The sequence below is a fragment of the Pleurodeles waltl genome, chromosome 11 (genome assembly GCF_031143425.1).
Source record: "Pleurodeles waltl isolate 20211129_DDA chromosome 11, aPleWal1.hap1.20221129, whole genome shotgun sequence".
NCBI lineage: Eukaryota > Metazoa > Chordata > Amphibia > Caudata > Salamandridae > Pleurodeles > Pleurodeles waltl.
The window spans coordinates 491625092-491650660 of record NC_090450.1 but is presented as its reverse complement, the minus strand read 5'-3'; the positions used below and the strand labels follow the sequence as shown (position 1 = coordinate 491650660).

Here is a 25569-nt window from a genome sequence, read left to right as displayed (position 1 = left end):
GCCCCAAATTCCACCACCCAAATCGTATTGTGGAGACATCAAAATTATCTATCTTAATTAATTAACTGGTTTTGTAAGCAGGCACCTGTGTTTTTGGTCCTGGGTTCGGCGGCCATATAGAGAAACACACTAAACCCAAACATTTCTGGAAACTAGACATTCAGGGGAGTCCACAGAGGTGTGACTTGTGTGGATTCCCCAAAGTTTTCTTACCCAGAATACCCTGCAAAGCTGAAATGTTGAATAAAAACTCTATTTTTCTCGCATTTCTGTCACACAAACTACAGGAATATGCTGGGATCCACAAAATTCCTACCACCCAGTGATTCCTCACCTGTCCTGATAAAAACACTACCCCACTTGAGTGCCTACACCTAGTGCCTGCGTCAGGAATGGATCACCCCAGGGTCAACAGCTGCCTCATGTAAGGACCAACATTGACCGTTGTGTGATCTATTCCTGTCGCGGGCACCAGGCCTACCCACACAAGTGAGGTACCATTTTTATCGGGAGACTTGGGGGAATGCTGGGTGGAAGGAAATTTGTGGCTCCTCTCAGATTCCAGAACTTTCTGTCACCGAAATGAGAGAAAAAAGTGTTTTTTTGGCAAAATTTTGATGTTTGCAAAGGATTCTGGGTAACAGAACCTGGTCAGAGACCCACATGTCACCCCATCTTGGATTCCCCTGGGTTTCTAGTTTTCAAAAATGCACTGGTTTGCTAGGTTTCCCCAGGTGCCGGCTGAGCTAGAGGCCAAAATCCACAGGTAGGCACTGTTTTCTATGAAAAAATGTGATGAGTCCACGTTGTGTTTTGGGGCATTTCCTGTCGCGGGCGCTAGGCCTACCCACACAAGTGAGGTATCATTTTTATCAGGAGACTTGTGGGAACGCTGGGTGGAAGGAAATGTGTGGCTCCTCTCAGATTCCAGAACTTTCTGTCACCGAAATGTGAGGAAAACGTGTTTTTTTAGCCACATTTTGAGGTTTGCAAAGGATTCTGGGTAACAGAACCTGGTCAGAGCCCCACAAGTCACCCCATCTTGGATTCCCCTAGGTCTCTAGTTTTCAAAAATGCACAGGTTTGGTAGGTTTCCCTATGTGCCAGCTGAGCTAGAGGCCAAAATCTACAGGTAGGCACTTTGCAAAAAACAGCTCTGTTTTCTGTCAAAAAATGGGATGTGTCCACGTTGTGTTTTGGGGCATTTCCTGTCGCGGGCGCTAGGCCTACCCACACAAGTGAGGTATCATTTTTATCGGGAAACTTGGGGGAACTCTGGGTGGAAGGAAATTTGTGGCTCCTCTCAGATTCCAGATCTTTCTGTCACCGAAATGTGAGGAAACCGTGTTTTTTTAGCCACATTTTGAGGTTTGCAAAGGATTCTGGGTAACAGAACCTGGTCAGAGCCCCACAAGTCACCCCATCTTGGATTCCCCTACATCTCTAGTTTTCAAAAATGCACAGGTTTGGTAGGTTTCCCTATGTGCCAACTGAGCTAGAGGCCAAAATCTACAGGTAGGCACTTTGCAAAAAACTGCTCTGTTTTCTGTCAAAAAATGGGATGTGTCCACGTTGTGTTTTGGGGCATTTCCTGTCGCGGGCGCTAGGCCTAGCCACACAAGTGAGGTATCATTTTTATCGGGAGACTTCGGGGAACGCTGGGTGGAAGGAAATTTGTGGCTCCTCTCAGACTCCAGAACTTTCTGTTACCGAAATGTGAGGAAAATGTGTTTTTTAGCCACATTTTGAGGTTTGCAAAGGATTCTGGGTAACAGAACCTGGTCAGAGCCCCACAAGTCACCCCATCTTAGATTCCCCTCGGTCTCTAGTTTTAAAAAATGCACAGGTTTGGTAGGTTTCCCTGTGTGCCGGCTGAGCTAGAGGCCAAAATCTACAGGTAGGCACTTTGCAAAAAACAGCTCTGTTTTCTGTCAAAAAATGGGATGTGTCCACGTTGTGTTTTAGGGCATTTCCTGTCGCGGGCGCTAGGCCTACCCACACAAGTGAGGTATCATTTTTATCGGGAGACTTGGGGGAACGCTGGGTGGAAGCAAATTTGTGGCTCCTCTCAGATTCCAGAACTTTCTGTTACCGAAATGTGAGGAAAACGTGTTTTTTTAGCCACATTTTGAGGTTTGCAAAGGATTCTAGGTAACAGAGCCTGGTCAGAGCCCCACAAGTCACCCTATCTTGGATTCCCCTAGGTCTCTAGTTTTCAAAAAAGCACAGGTTTGGTAGGTTTCCCTATGTGCCGGCTGAGCTAGAGGCCAAAATCTACAGGTAGGCACTTTGCAAAAAACAGCTCTGTTTTCTGTCAAAAAATGGGATGTGTCCACGTTGTGTTTTGGGGCACTTCCTGTCGCGGGCCCTAGGCCTACCCACACAAGTGAGGTATCATTTTTATCGGGAGACTTGGGGGAACATAGAATAGCAAAACAAGTGTTATTGCCCCTAATCTTTCTCTACATTTTTTCCTTCCAAATATAAGAGAGTGTGTAAAAAAGACGTCTATTTGAGAAATGCCTGTAATTAACATGCTAGTATGGGCACCCCGGAATTCAGAGATGTGCAAATAACCACTGCTCCTCAAAACCTTATCTTGAGCCCATTTTGGAAATGCTAAGGTTTTCTTGATACCTAGTTTTCACTCTTCATATTTCAGCAAATGAATTGCTGTATACCCAGTATAGAATGAAAAACAACTGCAGGGTGCAGCTCATTTATTGGCTCTGGGTACGTAGGGTTCTTGATGAACCTACAAGCCCTTTATATCCCCGCAACCAGAAGAGTCCAGCAGACATAACGGTATATTGCTTTAAAAAATCTGACATCGCAGGAAAAAGTTACAGAGTAAAACATAAAGAAAAATGGCTGTTGTTTTCAGCTCAATTTCAATATTTTTTTTATTTCAGCTGTTATTTTCTGTAGGAAAACCTTGTAGGATCTACACAAATGACCCCTTGCTGAATTCAGACTTTTGTCTAGTTTTCAGAAATGTTTAGCTTTCCGGGTATTGGTTTCACACCCATTCCTGTCACTAACTGGAAGGAGGCTGAAAGCACCAAAAATAGTAAAAATGGGGTATGTCCCAGTAAAATGCCAAATTTGTGTTGAAAAATGTGGTTTTCTGATTCAAGTCTGCCCGTTCCTGAAAGGTGGGAAGATGGTGATTGTAGCACCAGAAACCCTTTGTTAATGCCATTTTCAGGGAAAAAACCACAAGCCTTCTTCGGCAGCCCTTTTTTCCCATTTTTGGGGAAAAAACGAAATTTTCACTGTATTTTGGCTAATTTCTTGGTCTCCTCCAGGGGAAACCACAAACTCTGGGTACCATTAGAATCCCTAGGATGTTGGAAAAAAAGGACGCAAATTTGGCGTGGATAGCTTATGTGGACAAAAGCTACTGAAGGCCTAAGCGCGAACTACCCCAAATAGCCAAAAAAGGGCTCAGCACTGGGGGGGGGGGAAACGGCCCAGCAGCTAAGGGGTTAAGAATTCGTGTGTACTTTGTGAAAATCTTTACCATTTATTTAACCCCTTCAGTTGCTTTAGTTTGATCGTTTAACTTTATTTTTTAAATACGCTGTTGATAATTAATGGCGCTTAAAATTGTAAAATGTCTTCTTTCAGTTGCATGTGGGATGGCCAATAACCTTTTGAAGTTGAATGCAGATAAAACTGAAGTAATTCTACAAAATCATCCTTAGACTAGGACCTCAGTTTGGAATCACTGTCTTTTGGCTCAGCATATGCATACCAAAAATGTTGGTATTTATATCAGTGCTGTCTTACCTCCTATCCCCATGCCAACTGAATTGCTGGTACTTGTTGCTCCCATTTGAAAAGCTTTAAGGAAATTTATTTTTTGCCTCGTAGTTGAAGGGAGAAGGATAACGATCTAGGTAGCTATGTCACCCTTTTTTGGATTATGAGAACGCAGTCTTGCTTGCCATAGCCAAATATCACATTGTTGCCGTCATGTTGTGCAATGTGCAGTTGCCTCATCTGTCATTTAATTTACTTTAGCGAGCTGCTGACTAAACTTATTTGGTCTTCCTCCCCTGGATACCAATGAATACACAGATGTTGTTTTAGATCCTTTGCATTGTACTCAATGAACTTGCTGGCAGTGGCTCTGAGTATCCCAGCTCTCAATTTTAACCCTCTCATATGCTTCTCATGCACACTTGATGCGCACTTCATTGTGCTCATGCTGCCCCACGTCTGTGGAGGACAATGCTCTTTCTTAGTTCTGGCTCCTATTCTCAGTATACTCATGGTAAAACACTCTGCCCCTGTGACCACCCGGTTGGCTGTATGTCTGTGAAAATACAAGGAGGAACACATCAAGCTAAAACTATAAATCTGTTGAAATTGGCAATATATGTTACTGGGCTGTTTACTTTTAATTCTTAACAATCAAAACTGCCATCTGTGAGAAAAATATAAAATGTCCTTGTCCCCTAAAATAAGTGCCAGTGTAGTCCAGCACCAACTGCCATGTTCTAATTAAGGGGTAGATTTATGGAAATTGGCGCTACACTGAATGGAGCGCCACTTTCCCTGCGCCCCTTGGCAACGCCCTACCGCCACCATGAGTGTGCTGTATTTAAAATACGGTGCACCATGGCGCAGGGTAGGGGGCAATAGTGAAACATTTTATGACGCTATTGATGTACTCTGCAGGATTGGTACCAAAATATTAGCGCTACTCCTGCAGAGTACATAGGGACCAATTCTAAAGAATGGAAGCCCCCTTGAGCAGGCGTTAAAAGTGCTGTAATAAATGGCGCAAGGAAATTTCATAGATTTCCTTGCACCATTTCACCGGCACCCCTAACGGGAGAACGCCCCCTTTGCATACATTATGCCTGGCACAGGCATAATGTAGCGCAAAGGGTTACAGAGTGGCGCAATGCATGCATTGCCCCACTCTAGATACGCCGCGGGGATTTTGGCCTCGTTGTCCACATTAATGTCAAAATAAATGATGTTAATGTGGCGCAAGGTGCGCTAGGGGCCTATAAATAGGCCCCTAAGTACTTCTTAGATAGCTGTCGAAAAGGAAGTTTTTAATTTCCTAAAGAGATACACCAAAGACTGTGGCTCTGTAGATTAAGAGGGAGAGCATTCCAGGTAAACAATGCCACTCCTGGGTTCTGAGCCAGTTCCAGGTGTTAAGTTAAGAGGCACATGGAGCTTCTGATTTTTAGTTCTCTAGAATATATGGACATGGTTAGGTTTGAGAGAGGCTAGTTTGTTTAGTTGAACGTCATTCAAAGTGAACCAGGCATTCATTTCATTTGAACCTCCAGGGGTAGTGTAACTTTTGAAGAATTGGGTTTATGCAGTGGTAAATAAGCTTTTAAAAGGGGAAGGATAAGGATGACCTTAGTGAAGGTTATTTCCTAAGTCAAACCATGAGTTGCAGCAGTTGTGAAGCTAAAAGGCTGTTGCGTGTTTTTAGTGAAGGGTTGCAGTGAGCAGATATGACTGCCTGACTGATTTGGGCATTCAGAAAATGTGGATGTAAGGTAAGAAACAATGATTTAGCTTGCACAGGTGTGGTAATAGGGTGAAACCACAGAATAGTAATTTTCTTGGTCCACTGGGGTCTAGCCTAATTATACAAGTGGGAAACAAGAATTAAGTTGAGCATTGGGACATGTGTAGTTGTCCGTCCAGATTTGCATTTTGTTCAGACCTTAGCTAGGAAATTAAGATTTAAAAAAAATGATGTTATAAACTACATTTGAGTGTTGTCCTACAAGCTAGTGAATTGCCCTGGCCAAGTTTCTGTTATTTTTCTTAATGGCTGCACATAGAGAATGAAGAGCATGAGCATAGGAATGGAACCCTTTTGGCTCCGGCTATTACTTTGACTTGTTCTGAGGAGGATTACCATTCATGACACATTGGTTGGTGTTGTGTGCTCTGGAAGGATTCAAACCATTTAAGTATTATTCCTGTAGAAGCTGGTGTGATTCCAGGATTGTTATCAGTGTTTCATGGCCACTGGAGCCAAAATCACAGAGAGGTTAAGTGTGATAAAAAGGCAAGCAACCCCTTTGTTCAATAAGCAGTACACATAGGCACTCATTACGACCCCGGTGGTCTCAAGACTGCCAGGGTCGGTGTGGTGGTCGGAGAGCCACCAATGTGGCGGTCCAACTGCCACATTACGACCGCGGCGGTAGCGCTGCAGTCGGACCACCAGCACTGCCACTTTACCACCACAGGACGGACTGGCGGTGCGGGCGGTCCTAATCCGCCAGGGCAGTGCTGCAAGCAGCGCTGCCCTGGGGATTACAACTCACCTCTCCGCCAGTGGTTTCATGGTGGTACCACCGCCATGAAACGGCTGGCGGAGACGGGGGCAGGGGGTCCCAGGGGGACCCCTGCACTGCCCATGCACCTTGCAGACAGTGAACTTTGCGATGGGTGCTGGTGCGAGGCGACAATGCTGTAGGCCGTCTTTCGCTGGGCCAGTGCACAGAAACTCTATTTCCTCTCACTGACCCAGTGAGAAACTCATAATGGGGCTGATAGGGAGGCGGCCACACTGGCGGCAATCTACCCGTCGGGACATCGGCAGATGGGATTTTCTGTCCGCCAAAGTCATAATCGTCCGCATAACTTAATACCTTGATTATAGCAATTTCTGTTGCAGAACCTAAATGAAATCCTGACTGATAATTGTCGAGAAGGCTTTATCTTTAATTAATAGTAACAGATGTATCTCAACCTTTTTTCAGTTGTTTTACTGTGCCTTCATTGGTTACTAACTGCTCATATGTTTGCTGGGACTGCAGCATCTCCCTGAGGTTTCCTACGAACTGCCATTATTTGGCACCTCAGGAACATACCATATGCAAACAAATAGTTTAACATATTGCTCCAAATATTGTAAAGGAGAGCGTCTTGTAAACAGGGCTGGATATAATTTGTGTATTGTTTTGGTGAGTTCTGATGCGTTAATAGTGGTGAATTCTGGTGATAATCTTTTAGTAAAGGCAGGGAAGTTTCCATCACTATAAAGGTAGAGACAACTTTATTTTGGCCCTGGTGGTACTGATCATATCTGAAAATAAGGGACTTATTTACAAGGCCCTTGCGCCACTGCCGCATCACCTTTTTTTACAGTACGGTGGTGCTAAGCAGTCCCCTACACTGCGCCACATTTACAAACTGGTGCCATGGAACCATTGCACCAGTTTGTAAAGCCTTGCGCCACATTATGCCTACGCCAGGATTTAATGTATGCAAGGTAGGTCTCCCAGGGCAAAAAACCACACAGAACTGGCGCAGTGAAATTTACTACATTTCACTGCATCGTTCTGTGACGTCACTGTGTCAAAAATGTAACACCTGCTCATAGCAGGCGTTAAACTGATGCAGACCTTTTTAACATGAGAGCCTTCCTTGCATTGCCGCAGTAGCATAATTTGTTTTATGCTATGCCAGCGATGAGTCAGTTTAGCACCACAGATGCATCAGAATTTCTGACACATCTGTGGAAATGTGCCCCAGGGAGCTTTGTATTGTAAATACAGCACATCCATGGCATTGTTAGGGGGGTCGCGGGGCAGGGCCCTAAGTTTAGTCACACTATTCAATTTTGGGTGGTCAGTTTTGGGAGATGTTCATTTTGAGGTTTGATGTACTCCCAAATGACCTGACCTGGAAGAGTGACTTTGATCGATTCTAGAGTTCATGGGTCTGCTGATTAAATTAGGCTTTGGCATTCTCGATTCTGTGTTGTATTTTTTCTTGTTGATTTTAGTAATTTTAAGTGTCTTCAAAATTTGATCTAATTAATGAAATGAGATGACCACAATTACCAGAACTTCTTCAGATGGAGATTCTGGTTTTCTCTCTTTCTGTGAACCATGGATTCTGATACTACTCCATGTTCATTTTTGTGGTGATTTTTTATATTCTCAGGAGCACACAGACGCTGACTGGCACACACAACTGTAGTCTACCATTCACAGACAAAGCCACACATGATCAAAGATCTGGGTGAGCAGTGATGCAGATCCTGGCACACAAAGACAATGCATGTTTTTGTTTGATGACAAAGTGAAACTGGTATGTGATATTTGTTGCACGATCTTAGATATATCTATTTCTAGGGCTTGGTGGAAGCTTTCGTAGTTGTACTTTCTTTTTCTCACCACCATATTTGTATAAAAATGCCAATAGGGCTCAATACACAGGTGTTTTTGGTGACAAAGCAAACCTGAGTTTGTAGATACATGAGTCATTTTCTCACAGTATGCACACATGAGGTTTGTATTTTGCTTACATAGAATACATATAAGTAATGTAAGGGGGTCCACCAGTTTCTGCAGTATACCTTGACAGTATGCATTATTTGCCTTATTTGAACCTTAGCTAGGGTTTGGACCCTTTGCAATTACAACAACGGACTTTGTAAATGTGGCACAAGGATATTGGCCTTGTTGCGCCACGTTAGCATTAAAACAAATGACGCTAATGTGGCACAAGGTGGGGCTAGGGGTCTATAAATATGCCCCTATGTCTTTTAACTGCCCAGCTGCTGAAAAGTGGTATGGGAATGCTCTCTTTTTTGGCGCTCCCACACATTTGATGTTTTATTTATAATTTACTGGTCTAAAATGTTTGTTCACCATGTTAGAATACATAGGGGGTCATTCTGACCCTGGCGGTAGACTACCGCCAGGCCAACGACCGCAGATGCACCTCCAACAGGCTGGCGGTGCATCCATGGGCATTCTGACCGAGGCGGTACCGCCGCGGCCAGAAACGGAAAACCGGCGGTGTCCCGCCGGTTCCCCGCTGCCCTGGGGAATCCTCCATGGCGGCGCTGCCCCGTACCGCCAGCCTGGCTCTGGCGGTTCTGACCGCCAGAACCTGGATGGCGGTAACGGGTGTCGCGGGGCCCCTGGGGGCCCCACCAAGATTTTCAGTGTCTGCCAAGCAGACACTGAAAATCGCGACGGGTGCAACTGCACCCGTCGCACCCCTTCCACTCCGCTGGCTCCATTCGGAGCCGGCATCCTCATGGAAGGGGGTTTCCCGCTGGGCTGGCGGGCGGCCTTCTGGCGGTCGCCCGCCAGCCCAGCAGGAAAATCAGAATTACCGCGGCGGTCTTTTGACCGCGCAGCGGTATTCTGACAGCGGTACTTTGGCGGGCGGCCTCCGCCGCCCGCCAAAGTCCGAATGACCCCCATAATATCATGCACATGCGCCATGATACCCCCAGTGAACATTTTGAAATGTTTTGTTTACTGCAGTTAACAGCACTTCAGATTTGTAAGTTACAAACTAAAATTAAAGACCATGGGAGTGCTAATGCCAAGGCAAACAAGCATTAGGACAACACTTGCCTTGAAAGACAAGGCCTAGTCACTGTGCTAATGCTCGTTTAAGAATGGGACACTCAGCAATCACCTGTGATACTGAAAGCCTGTGCTGCGCATTCATGTGACATATAGATTCATCAAAGACAGTAGGTCTTTCTTTAATATGCTAACACATGCAAATAACATTTGTACATGCCTGTGTCTACATAAGGTTGCACATTAAAACCAGGCATATGTAGTTTGCAAATGTCTGTTGATGTAAGTACCTGATTAAACATCAATAATTGCATATGTTAAATAATAGCGTACTGCATTCTTCATTGGATGTCTTTTGCACATTAATATACAATAGAACACGCACAATTCACTATACCCAGTGAGATGCACTTGTTCATGAGATTAGGTTATGGTCAGCCAGTCACCTCCAGTTTATCCTTAGTGGGTTTTTGTTGGCAATGCTCTCCAGATATGAGTCATGTTATAACTTATAAGTTTCAATGGCAGGAGGCAGTGAGTTTTGAATGCTACCACCTTGATCCAGAAAAGATTAACAAGCATACCTGCTGAATAGGTGCGCTAATGGCTTAATTTGTTTTATCAGCCGTGAAGGGAATGATTCAGTAATGAGGCCAGCTCATCTAACACATTGAGGAGAGCACTGTCCATTATGACCATTTCTGATCAATCCACAGTAGGACAATTTTAGCCTCTCATCATAAGTATATTTAATACAGGTTTTTCACATTGTTTTTCATGCTTTTTTCTATGGTAAATGGTCAAGCACACTAGTGATTACTGTCTTAAAATGGAACGGAGTACATAACATATACTCAACCACCCTCTTTCTTTCTTTTCTTTTTTAGGCCTATTTGTCTTGAGGAAGACGCTTATATAGTGTCATTGACGAAACCCATAGACTTGTTATAATGATGACTAGTAATCCCCAGGGATTGTATAAGGAAATAACTGTTCTGCAAACGAGTGCTAATTTCATGACCAGAGAATTGGGCATGGATGAAAACATGACCCTGTTATAATCATGATTTATTTTCTCTCTAAGTATCCCCCTTCTTGAATTAAATATACTGTTTACTTAGAAGTTTCACATATAAATGCACATTTATTGATGCTGTCATTCAATGCAATTGCGATTCTCCTTGAATATAATTATGTTTTTCTGTGTGGATTAAATTTAATCTTAAGTACTTTATTTCAACAATGAACAAGGTTTCATAGAAGCTCTTAACTTCACGTCTCGTTTATTGATTTTTAAACACTAGGGAAGGTCTCACTGAAATAAATGAATGGTTGCCAGGGCTAAACTGCTAATCGTTTATTTGGAAAATGTTCAACAATATTCAGACACAATATATAAACTAAGAACAGAGGGCCAGATGTAGCAAACCGTTTGCGAGTCGCAAACGGCGAAAATCGCCGTTTGCGAGTCGCAAACGTGGGTTTGCCATGCAGAAATGCATATTGCGAGTCGTTACCGACTCGCAATATGCATTTCCGACTCGCAAATAGGAAGGGGTGTTCCCTTCCTATTTGCGAGTCGCTGTGGGATGCAATACCATTTGCGACCGCATACGCGGTCGCAAATGGCTTTGCAGTTACCATCCACTTCAAGTGGATGGTAACCCACTCGCAAATTGGAAGGGGTCCCCATGGGACCCCATCCAGTTTGTGACTGGACCCAAAAATATTTTTTCAGGGCAGGGAGTGGTCCAAGGGACCACTCCCTGCCCTGAAAAAATACCGAAACTAAAGGTTTCGGTTTTTTTTTAAGTGCAGCTCGTTTTCCTTGAAGGAAAACGGGCTACACTTAAAAAAAATAAACTGCTTTATTTAAAAGCAGGTCACGAACATGGAGGTCTGCTGACGTCAGCAGGCCTCCATGTTAGCGAGTGCCTATACTCGCAATGGGGCCGCAATTTGCGACCCACCTCATGAATATTGATGAGGTGGGTCATTGCGACCCCATTGCGAGTCGCAGTCGGTGTCTGTACTGCATAGCAAATTGCGACTTGCAATTTGGGAGTCAGATGGACTCGCAAATTGCAAGTCGCAATTTTGCATTTTGCTACATCTGGCCCAGAGTGCGATAAGATAGAGTGGAATTTCGTACCAGAAACTCAAGGCTGAGGGTCATACAGAGCTGTAGTCACCTTCCTTTGCTTAAGGCTACAGGGAAGTCACATCCAGCCCTCACCCATAGGGCTTATCTGATTGCCTGGAGACGCAGAGGAGAATAGCAGAGGCAGATTATTTACAGAACATTGGTTTTATTGTTCAGAAAAGGTATGTATGGGTGAGCCATCTTTGAAAGTAGGCCACTTTAGGTTCTAAGTTTAATGTAGTTATCCGAAACCAAGATGGGGTTAGAGATATTCATATAAAGAAGCTTTATGACATCATCACAATGTTACAATTTTTGTTACGTCCTAAAAAGTAACATTGAGCCTATTTTGATTGTTGTTATAAAAGTTACTATTCATATACTAATGCACTAGGATAGCATTTTTATTTTAAATACATCTTGAAAATATATTCCTGGTATATTAGTGTTCTTGAGCGCCTTTCCACGCTGAAATAGGGCATGGTTTCCCTTAAATAGCCCTGTAATAGCTCATATAATTGACTATTAACTAGAACTCATCTTACTGAAGTAATGCTCAATGGATTGTGGGGTCATTGCAGTCCATCTGATTCTCTGTCTCAGCCTGGCAAATTGATGTAGAACCATTTTTAGCTGTCACAAACGGAGATTCGGCCTGTTGCAACCGCTAAATCGGCCTCTGGCATGTACAAACCCTATTTTGCGAGTCGGTAAACTATTACGGATTTGCGCAATAGGGTTTGTGAGTCAGTACTAGGAAGGGGCAGGGTGAGTCGAAGGGGGATGTACAATTGTTTTGCGACTAGAATGCAGACGCAAAACAATCGCAGTAAACTGCCTACTTCAAGTGGTGGTAAACCAGTTGCATACGGGAAGAAGTTCCCAGTGGACCCCTTCCCCTTTGTGTATGGTAGTGAAAATATTTTTTAAGAACAGGCAGTGGTCCCACGGACCACTGCTTACCCTTAAAAAATTAAACCGAACTGTTTCATTTTAATATTGAAATGCATCCTGTTTCCTTCTCAACTCAACTTCTTTTCACCTTAGTGACCTTTCCGAAGGCAAAACAGGTAGATTTCCTGCTTGATAATAAGTCCCTTCCATCACAGATCAGTGACACTGACAGATAGTCTTTCTTCTACCTTTATGAGCTCCCACTCAATACCCATCTATTTCATTTTGAATAGCAAGTAAAGACTGCAAGTCACATATAATGCAGCAAGCCATATCTTCCTTGCAGACTGAAGAAGCTCCTTCTTTGGTTCGATATGGAATGGAATTTTGTTAACATGCATTCACAGGAGTCAGAATCAGTAAACTTTTCACCTTCATATTTAATTGACTTCATGATGCTAAGCCTGGTTCTCACATTGTTATGAGTACCAATCAGTTTCTGCTAATGGTGTCCCTTACAGTATGTGGCATAAAATTCCCTTCTCTAAACATAACCATAGCTTTCGTCTCTACTACTCTAATCAACAGGAGTTAAATAATTCACTTTCATAGATCATTTAGTAGTAAAGTGCTCCATTAGAAATGTTGCTTGTCATGGTTAGTAGTAGGTATATAACACTAACTGGCGTGGCCAAGAACATGTATAGATAGATAGATAAATGTTTAGATGTTTCTGAAGAGTTAGTGATACACCATCACCAACTATGTATATCTATGGATGGGGCTTAAATATAAGATTATAATCTTGTAGTTGGTTGGAAAGTAGGAAAACTGCAACCTCTTAGTTGTCACTTTTGATGCTGAGAATGGGACGCTGGCCACACTTCCTGTCAGTTTCTGGTGTTACTACTTGTTTCAGTTCACAAAATGCAGGACAATCTAAATAGGCAAAACTGAATAATGGGAGAAGAATTGGGTTGGGAAAATCCGACCAAGTAAAAACAGAAGTAGCAGTAGCAGCACGTTTTAGTATAAAATAAATATACCCTTTAAGACCACAGTCCATTAATGCTGCCAACACACTGTGCTCACCTAATGCCAAAGATACATATGCAGTAAATTAGAACTTGGTTTCACAATTTTTTAAACTTCAGTCAGTAACCTCTCAATTCTGAGTTAGTAATTAAACATTGTCCAGTGCCCAATAGAACTGATCTTCTCCTTCAACCTTTGTAGCCATGTCCTTTTGCATTCTTGTAAAGAATTGCGCTAAACATTATTACTTGAATAAATATGTGTTGTAAAAGCAGCTTTGCCTATAATGACAACCCAGAGTAAAACTATGAGTACAGTGTGTGAATCAATGAGTAGGTAGCTAGTTCATAAGATATTGATTTATTTTTATGTTTGCAGAGGAAGAATTGGAAACGTCGATACTTTGTCCTTGATGACTATTCAATAAGTTACTTCAAATGTGAAAAGGTAAGTTGTAACTTAAACGTATAACAATGTTGCTGGTTATTCCAAAGACATTATTCTCAAGTCAATGCAAGGAGGTTTAAATAAATTGATTTCAATTGGGGGGGCTTTAATATGAAAGACTTGTTCTTAATAAAATAATTACAAACTGATGTCACTGCCTGTGAATCAGCATTTTGATTTTTATTTTGCTTGCTTATCTAGTGTCTGCTTCATGTCAGAATTCTATTCATATACCTTGTGTTGATATTGTCAACATGGCCAATACATCTGCAGAACAGTTTCTGCAAGCACATCTGTATCTTTATTGGTATCACTAACTGCAAGAACCACTGCCAACTTTGTTGCGACTGATACATTCACAGTGTTAAAGTATTACTTATTATGTTCTTGAACCCTGATAGCCTCTCTGAAATATAAACAAAATGTGTCTGAATTATCTGCGGAATTGACATGCCAGTGGTAAAGTTCTTGGTCTAAGGTCATTCACGTAAGAAGACATCATTTAGTAACCATTTGAGCATCAATACTTGAATTCATTTTTTGAAAAGAGAGTGTATAAATATGATCGTTTTCCAGTCCTTCTTCATTATCATGTGCCAGACATATTATCATTTGTATAACCACCATGTCTATTGCATATTGTAAACAATATTGACTCTTGAGGGATAGATCGGGTGTGATTCCCTAAACAATAATACATCAATTATTATTGTACTAGTAATACTTTGTTTCATGTATTTCATTTTTTTTATCATTACTTCCATTATCAGATTTTGTAGGATATGCAAACACGTTTACAACACTCTTAGGTATCCATAAGCAAATTTGCATAACTTATGCTACAAAATGAAAACTGTTTGATATGCTGTGTGTCCTCCTTTTTACACTGTCCTTACATGTGCTTATTTAATGAGTGATGGCCATAGTAACACACATCGGTCCATCCTGGTCTGTCATTTAAGGTAGTCCATCGTCAAAAATACCAATCACCTATGTCCAATTATTCTGCCTTGTGTTGTTGGCTCCAGGCTGATGGTCTTCTTTTTAGTTTTTGATTTCTAGTTTCATGAGGACTCCTTGTGAAAAAAGTGTGTCAATGTGTTTCGGCCTCCTAACTTCTGGACTGTATAAAGATTACTTATCACTATCTTTAAATGCAAACATACACAAACAAGAGAAACCCATCTTATTTGGGATTCCTTTGGTCTTGATATTTATAAATCACCCCATGTGGATATTTGCATACTATGAAACAATCGTGGTGAATGGAGGACAAGAGGAAAAGAGGCTACGGTACCATTTCCTTGCTCAAAGTATGCTATTTTCAAATGATTCATTATTTTACACCCATGCAGTGACTTTCGGTTTGCTCTGTGAGGTATCCAGCTCCTTCTGCCAGTATCCGGGAGGGCCTTGTTAGGGAGTGAAGCGTACTCAAACAGACACCCATAAAAGACCTTTGTGTACAGGCCCTAATGCAGGGCACCCCACAAGTAAAAGTGGTTGCATCCTTAGCCCCCTGTTTGGAAGTCATAGTAGACTGTTGATTATCCTCAAGGCCACAACACGGTCATTGTTTTCAAACCTTGTCCCCTTTATTCTACCTACTTGTATAGAAAAACAGACCAACCATCCACATCGGGTAAAAAGATTAGAAGACTCCATCAGTGGCGGCCAGAATCCTGTCTGAAGCATGTCAATCCGCACAGGAAAATGCTCAAAGCGATTCTTTGTCGGTAAAACTAACACGTGTATATTCATGGGGACGCAATAGCACCATCGGAAGTGGCGTGACGGGCTGCCTCTTGTGACATCCGGGACACTAGACCCAGGGATACCTCTCAATGTTTTCGGCACCTGTGTAGTATTGTTGTGTAGAAGACTCAAATCCTTGTCTCCTGTATCAAGTTCTTCCTATGGCCGAATTGGCCTTGAGGAAAATTTGATCAGGGCCGCCAACACAGAGAACAAAGGAGCTGGTCACCTCTTAGCAAAGCAAAAATAAAAATAATTAAAATAAAACAAAATAAAACAAAATAAAATGCAGCCAGCCAACAGCTAGATAAATCAATTGTTCTCCAGTTAAAGGTGAAAAAACGAGACATCGGCATAAAAAACAATGAAAGGTGTGCCTCACATAACATTGTTACAGATGTTGCTCTGAACCCATTTTATTGTTACTAATGTTACTTAGCATCATTTACATATTCAGCAAGGCCCATACCTCTTCATATTCATTTAAATCATGTATTACTGTGTCAAATCTGGTAATTATCCTGTCTTCTGTTCTCCAGAAGTAACTGTTGACTTGTGCTTTGTTTACTGTCTTACATATAAAACTGTCCATTCTAGGTTGTTTTCCATGTCACTTGCTTCACTGTAGTGTTGTTCTAAAGGCTCCCCCTGCACGTGACATTGAATATGTGATCTGTGTTGTAGGATCCTCTTTTTAATATGCTGAGCGGTTTGGCCCGTGTAAACCTGGACCATGGGCATTTTATATAATATGCAGCATTTTTCGCATTACAATTGGAAAAGGCCTTCTGGTGCCATGTGTGTACATTGATAACCACCTCCTTGCTTTTTTCTAGTGAAATTACAAGTTATGCATTTCATACATTAATAGTGTCTGCTTATAGAGGGTAGACCCAGCATTTGTGTAAAGGACAGATTTTCCTTTTTGCAGGCTTCCCTAACTAAAAATTGACAAAGATGTTTGTCTTTCTTGAATGAAAATAGAGCCCTTGCCACTTTGAAAGTACTGATTCATTTTATGTATTAATAATTCTCTTGATTTTGTTAGCAGTTGGTGAAAATGTAAGTACACATGTAAGCTGTGTTTCTCATGTTTTTTTCTTTAGAAGTGAGCAGGTGTTCCCGAGGGGTAAACCAAGCTCTTTTTACGGCGTTCCTGACTAATTTATTTGGGTAGACTCTGGCAAAGTTTATTACATAACTTTTCTCCATTCCGAAAGTAATCTTCATTGTGTGAACAATTTCTCTGTATTCTTAAGAATTGTCCATAAGGTAAATTCTCTTTAAATGCCTTGGGGTGGCTGCTCTGAAAATGTAGCATAGTGTTTCTAGTGAAGGGAAGGTCATGAGACCTGTTATTTAACCAAAGGAAAAATTCCAACAATGCATCAGGAGACACTCCCCAGATGAAATAGATATCTTCTATGTATTGGTGCCATTATCTTATTCTCTACATCTATTGTTGTCACCATAGATCCGTAGTTCTTTGAAGTAGGACATGTCGATATTAGCTATTTCTGGTGAAAAAGTACACCTCTTTGCTACTCCTTTTATTTGTAAAAAGAGCTCTTGTTGATCTTCGTATTTCACAATAAAGTCCATAGAGTCCTGGACAAAAGCTTTAGTTTCTATCACAAATGGTTTGAGAAGAGAATCAATGTGTCTGGCTAGAGGTTCTAAAATAAAGCCCACAGCCAGAAACAATTGGACGTCCTGGGGGATCTACTCTGTATTTATGAATCTTCAGTAAAATATAGAAGACTGCTACCCTCAGATTGTGTTTGTTTAAGTAGTCAAATTTCTTGTCTACTAACCAGACGTTGTCCACTGCGTCTTTGTTTTTTTTTCAGAATTCTGGTGGTTTCTGAGTTCTGAGTGGGGTCGAGTTGAAGTCTTTGGTAATAATACTGTTATTCAATTGTCTAACAACTTCCTTAATATCTTTCTCACTGTCCATCAATACTATCGCTCCTCGTTTGTCTGCTGGTTTGATCGCCAACCTAGGGCCAGAGGAAAGAGACTTTAATTCTATTTCTTTCTCTTTTGATATGTTCTTTTTTATGAATTGCTTTTTCTTGTATAGTAGATCTATACTCTTAGTATGGTTTCTTTGAACATAAGTAGTTGTGAAGGCATTGTGGAGGACGGGGGGCAAAAAACGACTTATTACTAAAGGGTGTGTTTCCTTTAGTGTAGCCCTCTTTGTCTCTGAAAAAAACTTGTGATCTAACTTTTCTCAAAAATTGTAAAATCTCAATTTTATTATCTATTAGATTTTGATATTTCAGCTTGTGTCAGAACCTTTTTAGAAAGGTTCTAGGTTGTATTTTGGAATTTCTTCTGTCCTTACCACCAGTAGGTTTTCCTCCATATGTGAATCTCCCCTAAAAGGTCACTCTGCCCCTCCTTCTTCCTCTGTTGCCCCCGCCTCCACGGATAGCCCTCTATAAAAAGAATCGGTTGCCCTTCTGGGTCTGTATTGCTAGTTTGAGCACCCTCATTTGAATCTGAGTTGGAATCCGATGAGGTGTTCGAAATTGTTATGAACCTTCATTGAGATATAGCCAATGGAAGAGGGTTATTTTGAGGACTCAATATATAGAAGTCGTCTTTTAGATAGTAATAGGTATTCTCTAAACTAAAGTTTTTGATGTCTCCAGTCACCTTTGTAGTTTTCTGATTAATATTAATGGTCTTAAATTCTGATATTTGTTTGTCCACGGCTTCAATTACTTTTTTGCCTCTAGTATGAAATTATCTGCCAAATTAGTTTTTCTAGATTCCGTATCTCTCTTAGTTACTTCTCACTCCTTTTTAATGCTGTTTCTATAGAAAAAGTCAGCCAATCTTGGGAACATTTGGTTCCTACTGAATTGTGTAAGATAGCCTTTATCGTCAGTGAAGATAATGGGAATATTTCTTACATGTAGTCCCTAAGGTATGGTGTTATTTTTCAAGTGCTCTAATAGCACTTGAGTATGTGACGTGTCCTTATTTGTTTTTTCTTTAAGCGTTTACATTTTTCTATGTTTTTGAGTCTATTGCTAGTAGGGGTGTCACTGCGTCCACTTAGTAAAAATGGATTATCCAATAGTCTCAAAATGTGTTCCTGCTTGTAGCTTACTGTCAGCGGCTCTGTCATATTCCTCAGCCTGTAAAACTAAACACCTTCTTATGGGGATATCTTACAGGGTCTGAAACCTAACTAAGTTGACTGCAATGAACTATGCTGCAGACTCAAGAATCTATTTCATGCATGTGAATCCTCACACTTTACTAGTAGGGGTGGGCGGTGAGCGCCACTCCCCTGACAGAGTTAACTGAGTTTTTGGCACTCCGCGCTCCAGTTCGGCCAAAAACTCAGCTAGCCCGGCAGCAAAACGGAGTTAAATGGTGTGCACATGGCGCCTGCACTGTGTGGCCCATAACTGGGCTCCACTGTAAACTGGGCTCAAAATGAAGACAATATTTGCCCTACGACAGACAAGGAGACCCCAAGATAAGGCTTTGCTTTCTGCTGGTCAGTGTGGAGCTACTGCAAGCTTCTGCTCAGGGGCTGCACCAGCTTTGGATCCAGACCTCCCTCCTTTCACTGTCCTCAGCAGCCCGGGAGCAGGGGGAAGAGGGAGGCAGAGAGTTAGGCCTCTAGCAACAGGGGCCCTGGACCCAGACAGCATTCAGGTCAGACTCTTGTTTCGCTTTCTCTTCTATGTGCACACAGGGGTCGGCACTGGGCATGGACAGTTAGAGTTCCTCTTGAAAAGAACCTGTCTCCCCAGCAGCAAAGGCTTCCACAGCCCCTGTATGCGGGGGTCCCTGAGCGCCAGGGGGCCCCCTCAGCACAGTAAACTGTGCACATGTGGCAGGCTCTTGACTGGGTCCAGAGGAAGGGGGCCCCCTCAAGGTACTTTGCAGGGCCCCCCCTCAAGTTGTGTTGTACAACTGTTCCCCAGAGTTCCTGGAAAAGGAAGTGATGTTATGGGGTATGGTGCTAAGGCCAGCAGGAAGAGCTGGAGACCGCAGTAGCATCAGCTGCTGAGGGGTAGTCTGGCAGCCCCCCCCAGATAGAGATGTGTGTGGCCTGAAAGAGTGCCTTAGAGTCCAGTAGCAAGCAAGGCTAGGCACTTTGTGAAAATACCAGGCTGCTGGCAGTGAGCTGGTTTGCTGCTGCTAGTGCTGTGTGTAAGTACAGAGGAAGCGATTACAAGTCTGGTGCAAGACAGTGGGTGTGCTTGGCCCTCCGTACCAACACGTTTTTGAAGGAGGGCTGTTGATGAAGGGAAGTGTGCAGGTGTGGTTGAGAGCAGCAGGCTCCAGGCCAGTGAGCGATGTCTATGGCCATAGATACCACCCTGCATGCCCCCAATCTCGGAAGAGCTAAGCAGGGTTGGGACTTTGTACTAGGGCAGGTGGCATTCTGCTGCATGCTGAACTCCATGGAGTTTTTAGCTAACTCCGCGTAATTCTGCTGAGAACTCTGTGAGCACCGCCCACCCTAACTTACTAGGTCTGTTGCAGTCTTTTTTCATTCTTTATGCATGTAGGCTGGTATTTTTGCTGCCTCCACGTAATGTTGTATCAGTAATTGAACAGAGATTACTTTACAAAGGCTGTGAAATTTACAAATTGTAATGACGACTGCTGTACTGTACAGTCAGGGAAATTCAAATGCAGGTGTCATTTCCATTTCAATGTACTATCAGGGATTCATTTCATTAATATAGTACAGAACATGACACAGTATACTAGAGGATTTACAATCTTAGCATAAATTGTTCTGTATAAGAGTTATTTGAACTCTCTCTCAGTGTATTTTAGTTCCTCTGCAGTGTATTTTCCAATAGCTGTCATACTCCTGCACCGCCCGCTTTTCAAGTGAATGATCTCCTTCTCCGCCCACCCATATACCAGCAGCCCAGCGCAAAACGTATTTTCCAGGGTGAAGGGAACCAAGTAGCAGATCACTTATCATGCACTTAGTCATCCCTTGCCTTCTCTTTCTTATGGGGTCCTCCTCTGATATCAGGACCTTTTACGTCTGATCATCCTATTCCTCTAATATTTACTGTAACTTATTTTTCATTAGCCCCCCTCCCCTTTGTCTGTAGCAAGGCCTCAAGCTCGTGACCCCATCCATAGAGACTTCTATCCTGTGTTTCCTTTCATTTCCGATGCATTTGGTCTTGGGGTGTAAAGGAGCTATATGATATAAACATCTTTTTTCCCCAAATGTCTTTATTAGCATTTCGCTATGTGTAAACAGTACGAAACTCAGCAAGTATAGACTCGTAACAGTAACTTACAAACATTCCTGCAGCATAGTATCATCTCAGCTCTTAAGACATCCCAAAACAGTCCAGTGTGCTCAATCTCGGGTCTGTTGCAGGGAGGGGCGGGTTTGCGTGGAGACATGATGACCTAAAATCCATCCTGTTGAACAAATCTTCAGGGGAAGGGATGAGAGGCCAGCAGTCATATTTCATTCGCTCCCCCTACTGTACCTTTTGCGGTCCTGCCGCAAAGCACCCACAGCATCTAATCATATCCAAAAGAATATTTTAAAACTGTAAAAAATTAAAGCAGCATTATTAAAATTGTAAGCATTAGCAATGGGTACATCACACAAAGCAGCATGCATATCAACATGTAACAAATAAAGCAGCATACACACTAGAAACCGCATACAACCAGGACAACTTCATATAATACACATTGGTGACATTTACCACAGACAGTTATAGGGAAATAAAATTAGTTATCAAAGGGCATTATACCCATCAATGATTTTACTTTGGCCAAACTATTTTTCATTCCACATCTTTTCCACACCCAACCAATGGGGCCAAGATAAGGGGGAGGATTATAAATTGCGCAGAGTGGTATCTCTACAGTATATAGCACCCCCCCCCATTATTATGAGTTTATGAGGTGAAGACTTGCACCCGATAAACATTCCTTTGTGTCTTGTCACAAATTTCTTCTGCTGAAAGCAAGTGGTATTTATGTGCATAAATGGAACTGGAATTCGGACAAAACACGAAGGAAACAGGTAGTTAATGCCACAATATTAACATGTAACTCTCTAAAAAGTAAAAAATGCCTAATACAGGAATGAAAATACCGGCCATAGACAGTACTTCTAGAGGTGGTATTCCTGTGCCACGGCCAAAGTGTTTAACGTTAGGGACTGGGAGTCATTGCTTGGACAGGATGACATCCTCACCACCGTACAGCTGTGCTACTGCAGTGCCTCAGAGATGACATTTAAAAGTGTTAGAAGATTTAACAGCCCAGCTTTGCAGACATCTGCAACTGCCTGTACTACTGGGACACCAAGGAGAGATTTGTATTAAATCACTCATCATCCACCCACACTCACATGAGGGCATTGGCCGGCGGTAATGACAAAATGTCAACATGGAAAAATAACATTTTGCAGAGGACCCATGTTGTTCTTAGACATTCGGTTAAATGTTGATTTTTTGTTTCCAGAACAGTTTTCATTTTACTTCCTTCTGAAAGACTTTATAATAACCAGTGGATAACCCGACATGAAAAAGAGATGCACTGACACTGAGGAAATGGATACTTCCATGCGCACCAGGTGGTACGTCCATAGGGACACACTGAGCCAGGGAGGCGCTAAGACAGGAAGACATGTAGAGAGATGATGGGACAGGGAGACACTCAGACAGGAAGCTGTGGGCAGAGAAAGATGAAGGGAAAGATCAGCACTGGGACATGAAGGTCTAGGGTGAGGAAAATGCAGGGACAGGGAGATAATGGCACAGGAAGACGTGTGGAGAAGATGCTTGAACAGGGATACACATACACTTGTTATATAACATATTTAAATAGTTGTGTTAACGCGTCCCTTTATGATAATTTATTTCACATCAGGACTCGTTTTAGGCCAATGAATCTTTTGACCCAGTTGAGAGACACCGTAGGACGAGATAGCTAATCAATATATCAATCAATACATCAATAATGTCATCAATATTTATCACAACAATGCATTTCACTTTAGTCAAAGTCATTAATCAATTAAATGACGATACCATGACCTTTCAGCCATGAATAACCACACCTTGTTTAGTAGAATTTTATGAGTTTTATTCCCTATTAATTACAATCTAATAGCAACTGCGTTAACCTCAACACCAAGAAACATAATAGCATAGTCACGATATGGCAACTTTGGTAAGCTTTCATTAAAGCGAGAATCACAAACATCAAAACCTAACACTGCGTGAACATAGATCAAGTTTAGCAGAGTGTCAATATTGCGTCAGTTTCAACAAAGCATAGTCTCGGTCGTTTGTCTATTTGAGTCAGTTTGATGAACACCTGTCCTAACCACTGATTAGCATTCGCATGTTGGGCTTCATGCAAAACAATTTAGAACACCAATTTGGAAAACATCTAGCTAAGGTCTCTTTCAAAAGCAAGCAGTTGGTACCTAGAAAGGAAAAGCAAACAGACAAATTACAAATGCATTGTCATAATTACCCTCCAAAGATTAGGTCAGTGCACAGGTTCTGTCTTCGTCTTCAGGACATCAGTCAAATCGCCATCAGTCAGAACTCAGCTCTGGGACAAAAAGGGCACTTCCCTCATAAGGAGGTAAAGTGTAAATGGGCAGTCTAAGGGTGAGGATGGTTTTAATAAAATCTCAAGTCACCAAACAGAGTGACAGAGTTTCTGGATAAAATCAATAGCATTCCCTACCTAATTCTCCTGACTCCCCGTGACATGGGTTTTTATCCCTTTTTCGTAGTACATTCCCCCAAAATTCTATTGGACATTTGCTATACCCCACTATCTTTAACCTATCGTATAACACATTAGGTCATCCTAATCTTCACCCCATATTGTTTTACAAGTTTTTGATTGGTCTTCGTAATTGACGTCTTCAGAGGTGGCACGTCCGGTGTGACTTCATCTTTTTGTAATTCTTTTGCACATCTTTTGGTCAGCAGTTCTATTGTCTTCACCAGTTTGAATGACCTTGTACTTTACATTAATCTACATTATTTCATTTCACTTTTAACATTTATTTTGCAAGACGATGAGAAGCGGTGTGAAACGGATTTACATGGTTACATTCATCTTCCAAGTCGAAGAAAAGAATAAACAGGGTCATGGCCCCTTGTGAGTCAGCACACTGGAAAATAGAAAAATGCATTTAATATGAGAGCCAAGCAGCTAAGCTTCGGCTCATGCTAACCTAAGGCCTATGAGGTTTTCAATACAGATTTAATAACGCAAATGTTAGTATAAGCTTAATTGAACGTAACATAACATTTTGGTCATCATTATTAGCTTGCGTATACATTGGTGGCCACTCATCGTGGTCACAATTCAAGCGCACGTCTAAGCAAAATTGCTATTACTATAGTTTCTATGCGGCATCATCACATCTTAGTTCATAAACATTTCATGTTAATATAGATTATATAAACTACGCTCTCTCAGTCCCTCCTCTGATGACGTTCGTCATCACACAAACCTTTCCCTTTGACCTTTCACCTTAATTTTTCACTTTTCGCATAATGCGCATTTCAACACCTTGTCCCTTGTGTGAACTTTCCCAAATTTTGTTGAACATTTTCTCCCTTTCACTTTCTTCATTTTTCCTGGTTCTCTTTGTCCAATTTCTTTTAATTTTATCATTAATTTTGCAAGCTCCCCATAATCCTAATAGACAGGCCAGAACTATTAATAGACCCCCTAATATTTTTGCAAGTATCCCATTCCAAATATTGCTAAACCAGCTCCCTACTCTGGCAATTCCTTTTCCAAATTTTTCCCACACTCCAGGTTCCTTCAAATCTTTCAAATCTGCACTTAGTTAGGTTAGTAAGCATACCTCTAATCTTTTTACTATTATCTGGTATAAATGAGCAGCAATGACGCTCATTGAGCATCTTGCAGACTCTGCCGCGCTTTGTTAAAAGAATGTCTAAAGCAAGCCGATTTTGAAGAGTCATAGCTCTTTCCGCAGCAAGTTCAGTATCCATCAGGAGTATAGCCCCTGTAAAATTTGTTAGCATGTTATCCACAATAGTAGACAGCTTTTGAATCTTTATGGAGTTTAAGATAACCGCTTCTACTGAAGGGATTATGGCTCCAAATATGTCTCCAACGACAGCAGCCGCCGTCTCTCGTTTTTGTCTAGCATGTTGTAATTCAGACGTTTTAGGTATTTGCTTTAAGTCATCAATCTGGTAAATCTTTTGGAAAACTATTCCCAAATAACATGTCCCATACCATCCCTTAGGAAGACGGTAATAAGCATTAAGCATTAAGTCCACAGATATAATAGATCCCAGGGATCGCTGGATCCTGTCCATTTAACATGAATGTCCACTTACTCTGAAACAAAAACACATGTCTGCATTCACTTTTTCCCACAAATAAAGTGTCTTGCTCAGATTTTGGCCTATATATACAAAGCCTTCCTACATGTAATGCATCTATAGCTAGTTTGCCCTGCGTCTTGATTGCGGTGTAAGCATAATCATTTGCATATGTGCGTTTTTCTAGCCCCTTTTCTAATCTTTCCTTCAATGCTTTGCGTCTATCATCGGTATGATCTAAGAAGCTTTTCTCTACAGGTGTCAATAGGCAAGTCAGATTGTTGCGGTGTGCATAAGCTGTCCCAAATGTAAGCGTTGGTTCAAAGAAACCCCTAACTAACTTTATACTATGCTCTTTAGCTAGTTTATTCAGAAACTCAATCCAAGTCACAAAAGAAAACACAACATCCAGATTTGAATAAAAGCATTGCACATGCTCTTGATTATAGAATCTTGTTAATAGCAAGCTACAACTTATCCCGTAGGTTAGTGGAAGGCTATGGTAAGTGACCCCTTCTTGCACTGACGAAGGAATCTTTGTACACACATAACAGTTTTTCGCATCCATGTTCTCAACATACTCATTCAGCAAGCGATAGAAGACATT

General features: G+C 41.8%; 1 protein-coding gene across 5 annotated transcripts in view; it reads left to right on the top strand.

Annotated features, from left to right (window-relative positions):
• Positions 1-25569, top strand: part of PLEKHA2 (pleckstrin homology domain containing A2) — a 766829-nt gene that overhangs the window by 587547 nt on the left and 153713 nt on the right. For all 5 annotated transcript variants that reach the window (XM_069213872.1, XM_069213873.1, XM_069213875.1 and 2 more), the window contains one exon: positions 13777-13845. In XM_069213872.1, coding sequence (XP_069069973.1) covers positions 13777-13845 — 69 coding nt within the window. The remainder of the gene's footprint in view (positions 1-13776; positions 13846-25569) is intronic.